Source organism: Artemia sp. Qi Xiang Cuo, chromosome 6 (genome assembly GCF_049724085.1).
Source record: "Artemia sp. Qi Xiang Cuo chromosome 6, ASM4972408v1, whole genome shotgun sequence".
In the NCBI taxonomy this organism is placed as follows: domain Eukaryota; kingdom Metazoa; phylum Arthropoda; class Branchiopoda; order Anostraca; family Artemiidae; genus Artemia; species Artemia sp. Qi Xiang Cuo.
Window position 1 is genome coordinate 19465330 of NC_142799.1, and position 15244 is coordinate 19480573.

General features: G+C 37.2%; 1 protein-coding gene across 1 annotated transcript in view; it reads left to right on the plus strand.

The window, feature by feature from the left end:
• The window catches only part of LOC148950950 (chloride channel protein 2-like), a 256866-nt gene that overhangs the window by 16445 nt on the left and 225177 nt on the right, over positions 1–15244 (plus strand). The window contains exon 2 of the mRNA XM_089090525.1: positions 12715–12991. Within this exon, the coding sequence (XP_088946651.1) occupies positions 12715–12991 (277 nt within the window). The remainder of the gene's footprint in view (positions 1–12714; positions 12992–15244) is intronic.

Genomic DNA, 15244 nt, shown 5'->3' on the forward strand with positions numbered 1-15244 from the left:
CAAATCATAAGTTTCCGACAGCATTCACCTACGAAATACTAAGAAACGTTAGCTCAGAAAAGTCTGAAATAGCCAACTACTCATCCCAAACTCGAAGTTTCAGACAACAAACACCTATGAGTGACTAAGAATCCTAGCTCTGAAAAGTCCAAAAAGCAAACTATACCTCCCAAGTCATAATTTTCAGAAAGGACACACCTATGAAAGGCTAAGAAATCTAGCTCAGAAAAGTCAAAACTAGCAAATTAACCATCCCAAATCATAGGTTTCAGTAAACACACACCTACGAATGGCTATGAAATCCAGCTCAGAAAAGTAAAAAAATATCAACACACACACCCCCAAATCATAGGTTTCAGACATCACACACATATGAAAAACTAAGAAATCCGGTTATGAAAAGTCAGAAATAGCAAATTACATATCACAAATCATAGGTTTCAGACAACACTCACCTTTGAACTGCTAAGAAACCTAGCTCAGAAAAGTCTAAAATAGCAAACTAGTCATCCCAAACTATAAGTTTCAGACAACAAACACCTATGAAAGGCTAAGAAATCCAGCTCAGAAAGGTCAAAAGTAGCAATCCACCCATCCCAAATCATAGGTTTCAGACAACACACACCTATTAAAGACTAATAAATCCAGCTCAGAAAAGACAAAAATAGAAAACTACATATCCCAAATCATATTTTTCAGTCAACAATCACCAACGATAGACTAAGAAGACTATCTCAGAAAAGTCAAAAATAGCAAACTACTCATCCCAAACTATTGGTTTCAGACAACATTCACCGACGAAATACTAGGAAAACTTAGCTCAGAAAGGCCTGAAATAGCACACTACACATCCCAAATCATAATGTTCTGACAACACATACCTATGAAAGGCTAAGAAACCTAGCTCAGAAAAGTCGAAAATAGCAAACTACACATCCCAAATCATAGGTTTCAGACACTACACACCTATGAAAGACTAAGAAATCCAACTCAGAAAAGCCCGAAATAGTAATTTACATATCCCAAATCATAAGTTTCAGACAGCATTCACCTACGAAATACTAAGAAACCTTAGCTCAGAAAAGTCTGAAATAGCCAACTACTCATCCCAAACTCGAAGTTTCAGACAACAAACACCTATGAGTGACTAAGAATCCTAGCTCTGAAAAGTCCAAAAAGCAAACTACACCTCCCAAATCATAATTTTCTGAAAGGACACACATATGATAGGCTAAGAAATCTAGCTCAGAAAAGTCAAGCATAGCAAATTAACCATCCCAAATCATAGGTTTCAGTCAACACACACCTACGAATGGCTAAGAAATCCAGCTCAGAAAAGTCAAAAAAATAGCAACCCACACATCCCAAATCATAGGTTTCAGACACCACACACCTACGAAAGACTAAGAAATCCGGTTATGAAAAGTCGGAAATAGCAAATTACATATCCCAAATCATAGGTTTCAGACAACACTCACCTATGAACGGCTAAGAAACCTATCTCAAAAAAGTCAAAATAGCAAACTAGTCATCCCAAACTATAGGTTACAGACAACAAACACCTATGAAAGGCTAAGAAATCCAGCTCAGAAAAGTCAAAAGTAGCAAACAACACCCACCAAAACATAGGTTACATACAACACACACCTAAAAATGACTCAGAAAACAAGATAAGAAAAGGCAAAAATAGAAAAATACAAATCACAATTCATAGGTTTCAGTCAACACACACCAACGAAAGACTAAGAAACCTAGCTCAGAAAAGTCAAAAATAGCAAACTATTCATCCCAAACTATTGGTTTCAGACAACATTCACCTACGAAATACTAGAAAACCTTAGCTCAGAAAAGCCTGAAATAGCAAACTATACATCCCAAATCATAATTTTCTGACAACTCATACCTATGAAATTCTAAGAAATCAATCTCAGAAAATTCGAAAATAGAAAAATACCCATCCCAAATCATAGGTTTCAGACACCACACACCTATGAAAGACTAAGAAATCCATCTCAGAAAAGTCAAAATTAGCAAACTACATATCCCAAATCATAAGTTTCAGTCAACACACACCAACGAAAGGCTATGAAACCTAGCTCATAAAAGCCTGAAATAGCAAACTACTCATCCCAAACTATTGGTTTCAGACAACATTCACCTAGGAAATACTAGGAAACCTTAGCTCAGAAAAGCCTGAAGTAGCAAACTACACATTCCCAAATCATAGGTTTCAAACAACACACATCAACGAAAGACGGGTGCTCGGGGAGAGCCTTTGAGGGTCTGTGGGTCCCTTGAGGGCGAGGGGTCCTTTGGGTGCTTGGGGGGCCCTTTGGGGCCGGGGGGAGGGCCTTTGGGGGTCTGAGGAGGGCGTTTGGGGGATAACATTTCGAAATTTTTACTTTTTAGTTTACTTTTTTTTTTGCGGCGCATCCTGCGGCGCATCATGTGGCGCTTTCCTGTGGTGCCTCCCTGCGGCGCATCCCCTGCGGCGCTTTCCAGACCCGCGGCGCAGACCTGTAGCGCAGCCGGCGGCGCTGTCCGGGCCCACGGGGCAGCCCGGGAGCCCGTTTGTGGTCCGGGGGGCCTTGGGGGGCCGAGGGCGGGCCTTTGGGGACCCTGGTGGATCTTTAGGGCACATGTCGGGCCGTTGGGGGTCGGGGGAGACCCTTGGGGGCCGGTTGGCCCTTTGGGAGCTTGGGGGGCCTTTGAGGACCGGGGGCTTCCTTCGGGGTTGGGGTAGGAGGATTGGAACCCTTTGGGGTTGGGTTAGAGGACCTCACAACACTGTTCAAATGAAACTTGTGTATTATAACGACCACAGAGTTTCACCATTAAATTCTCTTCTAAAATCTCTTCAAAAATCATCTTTTAAAATGTCTCTAACTGTTTCGCCGAAATAGTTCCATAACCTGTCTAAAACAGTTTCGCCCAAATAATCCCTAAACGTAATTCAGCGTGTTCCTTTTGTTTTTGGCATCTCTGCGCTAATGCATTTCAAATTAATAAGAAACCTGATTCCCGCGCTAAAACAATTCATCGCTAAGATGTTTCTTCGGGAATTGTTTCCATGGCCTTTGGCTATTAATATCCTTTGGAGTTCGACCAAAAGAAGTGTTTCCGAGGCAATGACATTAATGACTTGGATCTATTCCTGGAGAATCGTTTCTAGGCGAAAATTTTTAAAGTCTGACAGATGATGTCATTGGTTGATTGATCTGTCAAGAAAGGGGAATTAATTTGTTGTTTCTAAGGGGAATTATTGATTCACGATAGGTGAATTGAGGTCGACAGCACAGGTGTTCCACGGTCGATGTTGTTGTTGTTGTAAGTGCACGCTCTCAGCGAATGTCAAGGTCGGTGTTGTTGTTGTTGACTTGGAAATTTAGGTCATTGATCGATTACGCAATCAAGTTATCGGAAATTCACTTCCCCCTCGAGTCCTAGATCAATAACATTGTTCCCGTTAGAATTCAATGCGCATGTGCAACCTTCGTTCCGGAGTTATTACACATAGAAACATCAAATAAATCGACCATGGAAAAAGAGGTCATTGACCCCATTAACCACGTGTTCTCCCTAATGCCTCTATGCCCATATAAGGAGTTCGTTCCGTATTCTATGCCCATATAAGGAGTTCGTTCCGGACCTTTAGGGTCATTTCTACTATGGGCACAGAGATTGTAATTTCTCAAAGGAGGGAGGGGGGATTAACCCTTGTACCAAAAATAACAGTATTTTACAGACATTTCAGAGAAGAATCTTAAGTTGCTTTTGGGAAGAGTCTGATCATCTCTTTCGCTTTCCTGAGAGTGGTTTCTGCCCCTTTGTCCCTGTAGTCTACCTACAGTTATGTCCATAGTTTTCAGAATTTTGTTGACTATTTCTTTGTAGGCTATTTACTTTTTTGGTCTTACACATTTTCAAACTTTAATTTTGATTTCGATAATTGATTAAAACTGATTTTAAAAATTCATTAAAATGTTTTTAGACAAATTAAAACTTGAATCCATTTATTAATTATTGTCGAGTTCCGTGATGCACTATGGTCAGCGAGAAGAATATTTCTGTGCTTCAGCTTCATAAAACTATCCAAACCTCATAAACTAAAAATATAGCTTTGGTAACTTTAGAAATTGCGCTTGAAAACTGAGTTGCACAGAAGTCCTATATTTCGCAGAAAACGAAACATTCAAATTTCGGTTTTGGGATGAAGACGCAGTTGAGTTAATATTTCTTATTAACTTTGAACTAATAGCGGGTACTCCTGTAAGATATTTTGGTATTTATTCGGATCCGGTAGTTACGCAAGAAGTGAAGTTTCGTTAATGCTAATGAAATAAAACAAAATAGAATAAAAATATAATAGTTCAGAAACAAATTTGGGCTATATATTTGCACATTGGGGGGGTAGGAGTGGCGGTAAAGCATAGAATATATTAAATACATAACCAAAACCATAGTTTATAAAATTATCCAGTAAGTTTACCGCAAATGATTTCTGGCTCTTCATTCTCGGTGTGAACAAAAAGCTCCTCCCACTTATTTCTGCACTTATTGTCCACTTATTGGTTGAGCCGGCCAAGTGGTTTTGTCAGTACTTGTTCCGTAAGTGAATATTCTTTGTCTACCCGTGAAAAGATCTAATGCCGCTTATGTTTATATCTGCAAAAACGTTCGCTGGAGCACTCGCACCTCGGTCCGGGTATTTATAATGGGTGAGATAGGGAAAGATCATACTGGATAATTATATAAACTCTGACCAAAACTAACCAAACCACCCTTTATTCCCTCTAAACCACAAAAAACTAAAGTTTATATATAGTTCCCGGAGTGAGAAACCCTTTGTTTATACAACGTCTCATATAAGTTCCGGGTAATGCCTATCTGATGTTCGCAATACAATTCTCGCGTACTTACCGGATTCTTAACTATTCTTGATATTTTTTAGTTGGGAGAAGGGAGTGTAGGTTAGAAAACGTAAAAAGTAGACAAGTTATATGGAAAATATAGAGAATGTCGTAGAGTTTTTAAAAATCTGGTGACAGGTATGTACGCGGGTTGGAAGGAGGAAGGTATTGGGGCTCAACCCCCTTCAAAATCATTCATTTTCTCATATTTCGGGTCACTTTTTATTTCAATAACAAAATAATTTCTTTTTCTTTCTGGACCCCTACGAAAAAAAATCCTGTATTCGTATTTGCTCAGAGGAGGAGGATATGAACCCAAACGCTATTTCTGTGTATGTGTTTGACTAATAAGACATACATGGACAGCCATTGGCACAACTGTGGACTGTGGTATCATGAATTTACGAAAATTTAGAGCGGCAAAGCGTTTCTGGTACTGGTGCATTATATATAACACACGAAACAAGTCAAGTTTGATTAATGCTAATGAAATAAAATAAAATAGGATGAATATATAATAGTTTAGGAAAAAAATTGGGCTATATATTTTCACATTAGGGGGGGGGTGAGGGTAAAGCATAGCATATATTAAATACGTAACCTAACCTAGGTACCTCCCCCCCCCCTAAACCCCAAAAAACAACAGTTTAAATATTGTAAACGCAATGAGAAATCACGCTTTGCAATCAATTTAACTAGCAAATACCCGTTTGACGGGTTTCCATGTCTGGTTTCCATGTACAGTCTATAGGGCTGGGTACTGTTGCAGTATGCGGACACCGCTATATAGCCTACTGTGTCAAGGAAACGAGAGACGAAACCCGCCAAACGGGTTATTTAAAAGAGACCGCTATAGAGAAATGGAATGCAAAGCGTGGTTTTCATTGCTCGTTTTACTTTATTTTATTTCATTTGCATTAACCAAACTTCACCTCTTTCACGGTGTCCGCATAATGCACCTGTACCTAGCGTTGCGTTATATATAATGCACCAGTACCGTGTTTTTTTTAAAGTTAGGAGAGTGCAAATTTGTTGTTTTTTTCTAATATTTCCAATCAAAATACCCCAAAGCATATTTTTTCAAAATAAGGGGGGGGGAAACATCGAGGGGGTGCCTTCCCTACCCTACACTTCCCAACCCCCCAATTGACGACATTGACTGTGGAGTTATTAAAGTATTATTTATGATGACTGTGAGCGCTAGAGTTGTGAGTTTTGGCTCCCGCTATAGTTCTTTGATATCTAGGAGACCCTTCTCCAAGTCCGACCCTTATGTTTAGAAATCGGACACATGCACCGACTGCTAAATAATAGTTTGCTAAACGAGCTGTTGCTATCTAATAATAGTTAATGGCATTTTAAATAATTATGTTTCCAGCCAACGTTTTCATCTGGCGGAGTGGTGTCTTTAGACGGAGTTAAACTTTATTTTCGTCGACTCTTGCCTACTAAGCTGACTGTATCGACCCTCATTTTAGAGTGGGAGGGACGGGGAAATGGATATAATTCCTCAAGGTCTTTGTTCTAAACCAAGATTAAAGCCGGTTTAGAACACTCCATTAGGGGATGACCTGCTTTTTATTTGGCCCCATATGAATGGCCAAGTTGCAAAATCTTTGGCAATCTGTCATCCTTGATCTAAAGGGTGGCCTAGCCATCTTCACTTTTTTTTTCATTACAGCCCTTGAAAGAAGGATTGCAAAAAATTTCTGACTTATCATAAGTTTCTTAATATTCTATTTCGTGTTGTTTTTACTTGTGCCTTAAAATAAACTGAATTTACTTCCAGATTACTTTTGCTAAAAAGTAGCGAAAACGACGAGAGTACAAAGTAAACAAAGATATATTCAAGTGGAATGATAAAATACAGCACTAGTCTTGTAATATTTTTAGTTTAAAAAGTCATTTCAATCAAACAGTTCGTGGTAACGAACTGTAAGTAAGGAGCGACCCGATTCAATAGTAACCGAAACTCTAAAAAACGAAATTTCGATACCAATAGATACATCAGAAGAATCAGATTTTTATGCTGAGAAAATTTGCCTTATTTTCGAAAAAAGGGGAAAACAACCCCTAAAAATTATAGAACTTTAATGAAAATCACACATCAGAGAACTCTACAATAGAAGTTTCAAGCTCCTCTCTACAAAAATGTGGATTTTTGTATTTTTTACCAGAAGAAAGATCACAGATGCGCATTTATTTAATATTTTTTTTTTCCAGGGGTGATCATATCGATCCAGTTGTCCTAGAATATGGTGAGAGGGCTCATTCGAACGGAAATTAAGAGTTCTAGTGGGCTTTTTAAGCGACCAAAAAATTGGAGGGCAACTTGGCCCCCTCCCACGCTCATTTTTTCTCAAAGTCACCCAATCAAAATTTTGAGATATCCATTTTCTTCAGCATAGTCGAAAATCCCATAAATATGTCTTTGAGATGATTTAATCCCCCACAGTTCCCAGGGGAAGGGCTGCAAATTATGAACTTTGGCCATTATTTACCTATAGTATTGGTTGATGGGAAGTATACAGGCGTTTTCAGGAGGTATTTCTTTCTTGTGGGGGGAAGGGTCTGAGGAGGGGCTTACGGGGGAGGATATTTTCATGGAGGATGAAAATAAAAGTGTAAAATTAAAAAAAAAGTAAAATTCTTCTGCAAATTTCGTTTTATTTATTTATGTACAAAGCTGCATTAATTCAAAAACGTTCAGAAACTAAATAAAAAAAACAAGTTTTTTTAACTGAAAGTAAGGAGCGACATTAAAACTTAAAACGAACAGAAATTATTCTGTGTATTAAAGGGGCTGTCCCCTCCTCAACGCCTCGCTCTATACGCTAAAGTTTGACTCTGTCTCACAACTTTATTTTTTAAAACAATATAAAAATTTAGCGTAAAGAGCGAGGCGTTGAGGAGGGGACAGCCCCTTTCATATACAGAATAATTTCTGTTCGTTTTAAGTTTTAATGTCGCTCCTTACTTTCAGTTAAAAAACTTGTTTCTTTTATTTAATCGTTTAAAATAAGAGGTGGTATGTTTGACGACGACCTTTTGCAGGAGAGCGAAAAACTGCAAGATGTGCTTCAGGTTTATTAACTGCCATTAAATGACGCCAGTTCATGAAAACAGAGGGGGTGGCAAGGATTTTTCAAATTTTTAAAAGAACGGACCAAAGAAAAATATTTTTAAAATCTAAGGATTTGAAAAAATTCAAATCTAGGAGCTAATTGTGTCCCCTACTAACATGTGTCATTTATAATCAGTTGCTAAGTAAAAAAATAAGTAATAATGATAATAATAATATACCTGCAAACAAACAGCAAACAATTCTATCATCGAGAACTCCTACTTTTCGTAAGTGATACAAGATTTAAGGTATTATAAAAATAAGAGAAAGTCCTAGATTGGTTGAGTGCCAAAAAACAGATAGAACTGGTTATATCAATTGGCATAACCTTTTAAATTGAAAATGTAGGCTTTTAATCTAAATTTACCCAAAAAAATTTTACATAGTGCGTTTTGAATTTCAGCTACTGATTTGCGTTTTTTTTTTAAACAACAGATTTATATTTGGTTTTTAATTTTTATTATTAGTTTAATGCAATCAAAAATAGATAGGTCATTTAAGGAAATTCAATGATTGTTTAGCGTCTACCCCAACACATATCTTGATTGATGTTGTAATCCCCTCATATACCCTCACTTGACTTTGATTAAGGCAATTTTTGATTGCAAAATTCCATCGATCAATAATAACACCTTTAACCTTGATTTACGGAACTGCATTCATATTTTTTTAAACAAGGTCACCGGATGGCCTTAGCCTTGGTTAATTGCAACACTAGTATATCTTACGGCTTCGCTTTTAGATCAGCCGTTTCTTCGTCAAACTACCCAGGAGGATGACACTTTCTGTCACAAATATGTGAAACATTGTTTCTCTTACTTAGCCTCTTGTTCTAGTAACACAGCCTCCCCCCATGCCCCTGAGCCTTTCTTTGGCTCTACCTCCGTGCCTCTGTTCATGCCTACTCGTATCCTGGGGACACGAAGAAACTTAGTGTGCAACTCCTCTGAAGCTTCAAGAAAAAATTGCCTATACATATTTAAATTAGGCACTTTGATGAAACTCACATATTTTTTTTTTTTTTTTATTCTGGCAGTAATGAATGAGATTGTGCTTACTCAGCTCGGAATCTTCAGGGTTCATTGCTACTTACTGTTTCTTAAGATATGTCAGTAATGGACAGTCAAATCTTCGTCTCCACTTTAAAATTAAATTCGTTGTATGCTTAAAGGTATGCCTCTTTACACAATCTGGAAAAAGAGGGAGATGTGTTTGACCAAGCATTCATTTTATGCTAGAAAGGCTAAGCAGTAGTAAAAAAAGACAAAGAAAAAGAGAAAATTCTGCCACCAAATTAAGTCCATAAAGGATGGGTTGCAAGGCCGTACCCCGAGGGGGTTGTTAGGGGGTTTTGACCCCCCCCCCCCCCCCGAAATTTCTTTTTGACTCGTAAAACGTAACAATTTCTTTTTTTTGTTACGTAAAAACGTAACAAAAATGTATATAAACAAATTTTGTATGCTTTTTTTTAGGTTTTTTGTGTAAACCCCTCTCCCCACCCCAAAAAAAAAATCCTGGATACGGCCTTGATGGCTTGTAAATTAAATTTATGGAAGTATTTTCAGAAAAAAGCTGAACGTTGCAATTTTTTTGCATAGAAACATATTTTTCAGCCCTTTGCGTTCCCCTTGGAGAAACTCTGATTAATGTATTCCTAGTAGAATTCATTTTATGAAGGAAAATATTGTTTACGCCACGGTGACCTGATAGAGGGGTTGGGTAGTACAGAATATTAAACCTTATTGATTAGCCCATTTTCCGTTGCAATTTAATAAATTTAAACAATATTTTAGATTATATGAACCTAGCCTCTTGTATAAGCTTGTTTTTACTCACACTTCTTTACGTGGATAAAAACGTTTCCTCGAAATTATGAGAGGTGTGGCTCAAGCTGATACAATGCCACGGAAAAATGTAAGTATTTGTATGGAACACGCCGTACCATATGTGTTAAGGCATATACGGAAGGCTATGGATCCAGGGTTGACCCCTCCCCTCTCAGTAGAAATATTGATATTTTTAGAACCTATCCCCTAAATATAGTGCTTTTCACATACGCCTAGTCCATTTTTGCAGTTTAATTGTCTCCACTTCAAAATAAAATGCTGCATATGTAGCGTACATGCTATAAGCATTTAAAAAAAATATAACACCCCAGTAATATAGCTTCGTCAATAACAGCATCAAATTCTTTAGTATCTGTGGATATAGTGCACTTTCCTTTTTCATTAGAAAAAAAGGTGCTACCCGGCACCAACTGATTTAAGATAGGGTTGTAAACTTAATCAAACAGTACGTGGTAACGAGCTGTAAGCAAGGAGCAACCCGGCTCAATAGTAACCGAAACTCTAAAAAACAGAATGTTGATACCAATAGGTGCATCCAAAGAATTGAATTTTTATGCTGATTTAAAATATATAAATTTCATCAAATTTTTTCTAACCTATCAAAAGTTACGAGCCTGAAACAATTTACCTTATTTCCAAAAAAGGGGGAAAACCTCCTAAAAGTGATAAAATCTCAATGAAAATCAAACCATCAAATTCAGCGTATCAGAAAACCCCACTGTAGAGGTTTCAAGCTCCTATCTGTAAAAATGTGAAATTTTGTATTTTTTGCCAGAAGAATGTGTGTTTATTTTTTCCAGGGGTGATTGTATCAATACATTATTCCTAGAATAACGCAAGGGGGCTCATTCAAACGGAAATTAAAAGTTATAGTGCCCTTTTTAAGTGACCAATAAAATTGGAGGGCAAATTGGCCCCCTCCCACACTCATTTTCCCCAAAGTCACCCAATCAAAATTTTGAGATAGCCATTTTGTTCAGCATAGTCGAAAAATTAATAAATATGTCTTTGAGGATGACTTAGTTCCCCACAGTTCCCGGGGGAAGGACTGCAGGTTATGAACTTTGCCTATTGTTTACATATAGTATTGGCTATTGGGAAGTATACAGACGTTTTTAGGAGTGATTTTTTCTGTTGGGGAGGGGGTCGGAGGAGGGGGTTACGTGAGAGGATCTTTCCATGGAGCATTTTTCCTTGGGGGAAGGGACATTTCTATGAAGGGGGTGCCGGATTTCCCAGCATTATTTAAAAAACGATCAGAAATTAAATATAAAAAAAACAAGGTTTTTTCAACTGAAAGTAAGGAGCAGCATTAAAACTTAAAACGAATAGAAATTATTGCGTATATGAGTGGATTTGCCCCCTCAGGGATTTGTGCTTCAAACACAATTCGAACTTTAGCGTAAAGAGCGAGGTATTGACTGGGGGCGAACCTCCTCATGTACGTAATAATTTATGTTCGTTATAAGTTTTAATGTTGCTCCTTATTTGAAAAGACTTGTTTTTTTTTATTTAATTAGTAGTTGACATACCCTGACTTACACGAATTTTCCCTTGGGTACTACTTGTAAGTAATTCCCCCTTCCCAAATACTTTCTGTTTTATGTAGCCTAGAAAAGTGGGTTTGATAACCCTTCCTTTACGCATGTAGACCTCCTCCGTTCAGATTGCAGCAATAGCTGCAACCTAGCAACGAATAAACTCCAGACAATAGTAACCGAAAATTTGAAAACACGTCTTGAAAAAAAAACTGTCAAGGAATAGTAACTATGAGTAGAGTAAAAACTTATGTTTAAGCATTAACAATTATACTGCAGATAAATTTGGATTTCTGTTCCAAAAAAGTTGATAAATAAATTTTAAAAAACCGAGATAAATTTTCAGTTTTGTTTTAACAAAAATTGAGTGATTGTTTCTTATGATGATATACTGTCAAATGCACTAAATAATTACAATTATCACTTTTATAATTGGGTTTTCAGCTCAGTTAAGGCTCAAAATCCAGCGTCCAGGTGCCAAGTTTCGAACCTCGTGATTTTGTTTTCTTCTGAGTAATTTTTAATTCTAAAAAAGTCTTCATAGATAACACCAATTAATAGTCAAATTTTTTTAGTTGTTTTAAACTGAACAACCAGACGTGCTGTTTAACGCTTTTTCCATAACAAAAAGACAAGTAAAGGGTAAACTCAAACTTTAGCTTTTTATCAGAGATGCCTCCTTATTACCTCACACGAAACCGATTTCTATAAAATTTTACCAAACTACTATATCCCCCCCCCCCAATCCCTTGGAGTAGTCTACGCCGAAAGGCTAAACTCACCCAACATCCACCTTTTATACTCGAACATTTCATTCAAGCCTTCGAGATTATTTTAAAACATTTAGAGATAGCTATAAATTATCCAAAACGAAAGCTGCTAAATATGGAATAATATAAAAAAATTGTGATAAACAGATTTAATAAGCATGTTTATTAACCCCTAAGTAAAAATTCGTTTTAGATGTAGTTGCGAAAACAAAAAATGTTCACGAAAAACAAAAACCGTGTTTAAATAAAATACAATACAACATCAGAAAATATATACCAGTCTCCCTACTTATTCTTTTTATAAGTAACTTCTTATTACACATAAGTATATTTTACTTATTTTATAAACTTATGTAAGATAAGTAGCATCTTCGTCCGAAGTGAACCCTAAGAGGTTTGTTGGTGCAACTTCGATGAAAGTTTCTTGTTAAAATTTCTGTAATTTTGATCATAGTTTCTAAAAATTTATATTTTTATGGTCCTGTTCCCGTAAAACTAATCACCAGTTTTTTTTTTATTTTTTAGATATTTGGACGCTTCATCAGAAATTTCAGTGATTTTGCACGAGAAGAAGCTAAAAAAGTTAAAGAATTTGAAAGTCGTCAAGTTTTTGCCAAGCATTGGGACAGAACCAGAAAGGTTAGACACAAATGGGGAAACAAAGTTCTATACGGGATAGCGTGGTTCTGGGATCACAGTTTTGCCAAAATTGGAGAAGACTGGGTGTTTTTGGCTCTTTTGGGTGTATTAATGGCCTGTCTTAGTTTCTCTATAGACTATGGAGCAAATTTATGCAATAAAGGTAAGATTCATCATATGTACTGACTAAACTGTGGCACTAGTAAAGAAAGATTGTCAGAAGAGGGTGAGTGGATGCATTTATAACAAACAGTCATTGACAGTAAATCCAAACTTGTCTTTAAAAGGAACAGTTGGTCTTCAAAATTCAAATGAATTTACTGAAAAAATATGCATTGTCAGTTTAATATACATATCCTGATATTTACTCCTTAAAATCTTAATTAATTTTTGATTTCTTAAAGTTATAAAAATGAAAACATTCAAAAGAGTTTTTTCAGTAAAGTAAAAACTATATTCTGGCTTTTAGAAAGCATAGGGTTTTAAAGCCCTACTCATATTCATTTCTGCTCGTTTTGAGTTTGACTCTGTTATTTATTTTAATTTCTGTTTGTTTTGGGTTTCATTTATTTATTGATACTGATTTGTGGTAGTTGTATGCTTGGTAGATTATTTGATTCTATTTCTTTGTTCATTTTTTGTTTAATAGAGTTCTTTACCTTTTTTTGGAAAAACTTGTTTTGTGGAAAATGTTTTTTAAAAATTAATTTCTGTACGTTTTATATTGACAAAGTCTTTTTCAGAGAGAAGGACTCAGCCTCTTCTAAAGTTAAACAATCATCCCTTCCATAAAAACTTTAAATACCTCCCTGGGCATAACTTACAACCCTTGCCCCTAATCTCTGGGGTTTGTTTCAACCCCAAAAGCCTTGTTATGTGATATTTATACTATTTTGAAAAGAATGACTATTTCAAAATTTCGGGACAATACGACCTGTGTGTGTGGGGGGGGGGAGTAGCTGCCCTCCGATCACTTTGTAAATTAAAAAGAGCACTAGATCGTCTGATTACCTATCCAATGAGCCGCCTTCGAAGTTTATATTACCACGCTTTCTATAAAAAACCTTATATGTCCCCAGGGCATAACTTACAACCCTTGCCCTGAGGGCTGGGAGGATTTGTTATCCTCAAAGACAAAAATGTCCAGACCTTTTTGATACGCTGAACAAAATAGCTATCTCAAAATTTTGATTTGAAGTGTTTGGGGATGATGGGCTTGAAAGAAGGGTATTCCCTCTGATCACTTTCGACTAATAAACAAGGCACTAGTCCTCTCAATTTCAAATCGAATGAGCCCTTTTTGAAGCTTCTACGACAAAACTTTCTATAACAACCTTTTAGGCCACAAGGGTGGCCTAAAAGGTTGTTACAACCCTTACAACCCTTGCCCTGAGGGCCGTGGGGAGTGTCATCCTCAAAGACATAATTTCCAGACCTTCCATTATGTTGGACAAAATGGCCATATCAAAATGTTGGTCGGAAATATCGGGGAAATGATGGTTGTGGGGGGATGATTCTCCCTCCGGTTTCTTTTGACTATTAAAAAGGGAAATATCCCTCTCAATTTCCAATCGAATGAGCCGTTTTTGAAGTTTTTACGACAACGCTTTCCATAAAAACATTAAATGCCCCCCGGGCATAACTTACAACCTTAGCCCTGAGGGCTGTGGGGGGGGGGGGTTCATACGCAATAACATAGTTTTCGGACCCTTCAACTACGTTCAACAAAATGGTTGTATCAAAATGTTGATCGAAAGTGTTCGGGGAAATGATGGGCGTGGAGGGGGGGCATTAGTCCTCCGATCGCTTTTTACTATTAAAAGGGCAATAGTCCTCTCAGTTCCCAATTGAATGAGCCCTTTTTGAAGTTTCTATGACAACGCTTTCCGTAAAAACCTTATATGCACCCAGGGCATAACTTACAATCTTTGCCATGGGTGCTGTGGGGGTTTTGTCATCCTAAAAAACATAATTTCCAGACCTTTCAACTACGTTGAACAAAATGGGTATCTCAAAATTTTGATTGAATATTTTTGGGGAAATGGTGGGCGTGAGAGGGGGGTTAGTTGCCCTCCGATCCCTTTCTACTATTAAAATGGGCACTAGCCCTTTCAATTCCAATCGAATGAGCCCTTTTGAACTTTCTACGACAACTCTTTTTATAAAAATCTGATACGACCCCAGGGCATAACTTACAACTCTTACCCTGAGGGCTGTGGGGGGGGGGGTTGTCATCCTCGAAGACCAAATTTTCAGAACTTTCAACTACGTTGAACAAAATGGCTATCTCAAAATTTATGGTTGATTAGTTTTGGGAAATGATGGGCGTGAGAGGGGGATTAGTTGCCCTCCAATCACTTTCGACTATTGAAAAGGGCAACAGTCCTTTCAATTTCCTTTTTGAAGTTTGTATGAC